General features: G+C 40.1%; 1 protein-coding gene across 1 annotated transcript; it reads right to left on the minus strand.

The window, feature by feature from the left end:
- Positions 1-6: 6 nt before the first annotated feature.
- On the minus strand, positions 7-2,129 carry LOC116380558 (protocadherin beta-1-like; the record flags this gene model as incomplete). The annotated part of the gene is made up of 1 exon (XM_031842461.1): positions 7-2,129. A coding segment is annotated over exon 1 (1,263 nt), but the record flags the coding sequence as incomplete, so codon positions are not given.
- Between the last annotated feature and the right edge of the window lie 6 nt (positions 2,130-2,135).

The following is a 2,135-nucleotide window of genomic DNA, read 5'->3' on the forward strand; positions in this document are numbered from 1 at the left end:
GGAGAGGGAGGGCACTCCCTCATCAGAGCAGGTCACAGTTATATTATGCTCAGAGGCTGTCTCTCTGTCTAATTCACCGTTTGTTCGTATGCTATAGAAACCATTCGATGTATTTTCAATGATAAAAGTCAAACTTTCACTCAAAAAACATTGAAATTCTCCGTTAGTATCCGAGTCAGCATCGTGCACATTCATAACAGCAACAACTGTTTGAAACGTTGAATCTTCCGGAATAGATTGTGTTGTTGACATTAAATCTATTATTGGAATATTGTCATTCACATCAATAATGTCAAATAGTATTTTGCATGAGCCAGTGAGCCCCCCTTGATCTCTTGCTTTAACATCTAACTGATAATGTTTTGATATTTCATAATCTATTTTGCCAATCAAACGTACCTCACCACTTGTCCCATCAATTTCAAATAAATCCAAAATCCCCTCAGTGTTACTGGAAATGGAGTATGTTACAACACCATTCGTGCCTTGATCTCTGTCTGTGGCTGTTACAGTCATCAATGAAGTTCCCTTCTGGGAGTTTTCCATTAAACTTGCTTTATAAGTTGACTGCGTAAACACCGGAGCATTGTCATTCACATCTAAGACAGTGACATGAATTTGCACCGTCCCTGACAAGTGAGGTTCACCTCCGTCGACGGCTGTTAGCGTTAAAGTCAGTTGCTCTTTTTCCTCGCGATCGAGGGGTTTTTCCAAGACCATCTCTACCTCCTTTTCTCCACCTGCATTGTCGTTGAGTTTTAAAACGAAATTATCTGTTGGGTAAAGGGAATAGCTCTTGAGTCCGTTCATACCGACGTCATAATCTAATGCTCTCTCTAATACAAATGTGGACCCTCTGACAGCCAATTCGCTAATCTCAAAAAGCATATTATTCATTTTAAATATTGGGGCGTTGTCGTTTATATCTGTTATTTCTACCGTAACGCGAAAGAACTCGATGGGGTTTTCCAAAATTATTTGAAAATGGAGAGCGCAAGGAGTCGTTTGCTTGCAAAACGCCTCTCTGTCCATTCTCTCTTTGATGAGAAGGAGTCCCTTTTCTTTATTCAACTCGATGTATTCAGCGCCGTTTCCAACATGCAAGCGAGCTTTTCCTGTTTTCAGACGTTTTAAATCTAAACCTAAATCTTGTGCTATGTTGCCAATAAACGAGCCTTTTGACATTTCCTCGGGAATAGAATAGCTGACCTGCCCAAGCACGGGACATAAAAAAAGCATCGAGAAAAACAATAGTACTTGCCGTCTCATTGTTTCGTTCAACGATTATAGGATCACAACGAATCAGAAAAAAAATCCGCAAATGAGACCGTCGTATTCCAATCACTGGATGACTAAGAATGAAGAACCATCAACACAAATGTCGATCAATATATTTCCCGTTTGTTTGCCCGTGTGCAGTGTTCTCGGTAACTCGCACTGTGCCTTGTGTCGGCCTTGCTTCTGACAAATATAAATGATCTGGGAGGTGGTGTTGAGATCTGCAGTGAAACTCACACACACTGGCCAACAGCGTCCCTAAGAGTACAGAACACAAAACTGCATAATACTGGATATTAAGGAGTACAAGCATTACACACACACGCACCCACACACAATGCAATATCATTCGAAGTTCTGGAAACAGTTGCTTTGTGTAGCATGATTATCCATATTGCCAAACTCGTTTTGAATACATTATAAAAATAAGAAAGATGAAACGCGAAAAAACTAGATAAACTTGTCTAAATAAGACGGCTGTATGTCAACATTACTCCACTAGTTGCTGCTGACATGATATTTTACTGAAAAAAGTACACGATAACATTCAGTCCGAGACATGGAAAGTCAGACAAGCACTCACACACAATGACGAGCAACTTCAAGAATGAGTACAAAATATAAAAATAAAGGAAAACTGAGCTCCTGCACATACTCTGCAATGCCCAAATGTACGATAATTCGTCAAGCACTGTCCCTGGTGCTGAAGATCACGTATTGCGGCATACTGAACCAAATTATCTAAATAGACTAATGATTGACAGTTTTCTTTGCTCCGAAAAGTGTATGTTATTGCTATTTGTGGAATGCCTCACCTCTAGAGGAGAGTCTGGTTCATCCAGGATGCTCTTCTCACT

Source organism: Anarrhichthys ocellatus, unplaced genomic scaffold (genome assembly GCF_004355925.1).
Source record: "Anarrhichthys ocellatus isolate YVR2014 unplaced genomic scaffold, GSC_Weel_1.0 scaffold7685, whole genome shotgun sequence".
Classification (NCBI taxonomy): Eukaryota; Metazoa; Chordata; class Actinopteri; order Perciformes; family Anarhichadidae; genus Anarrhichthys; species Anarrhichthys ocellatus.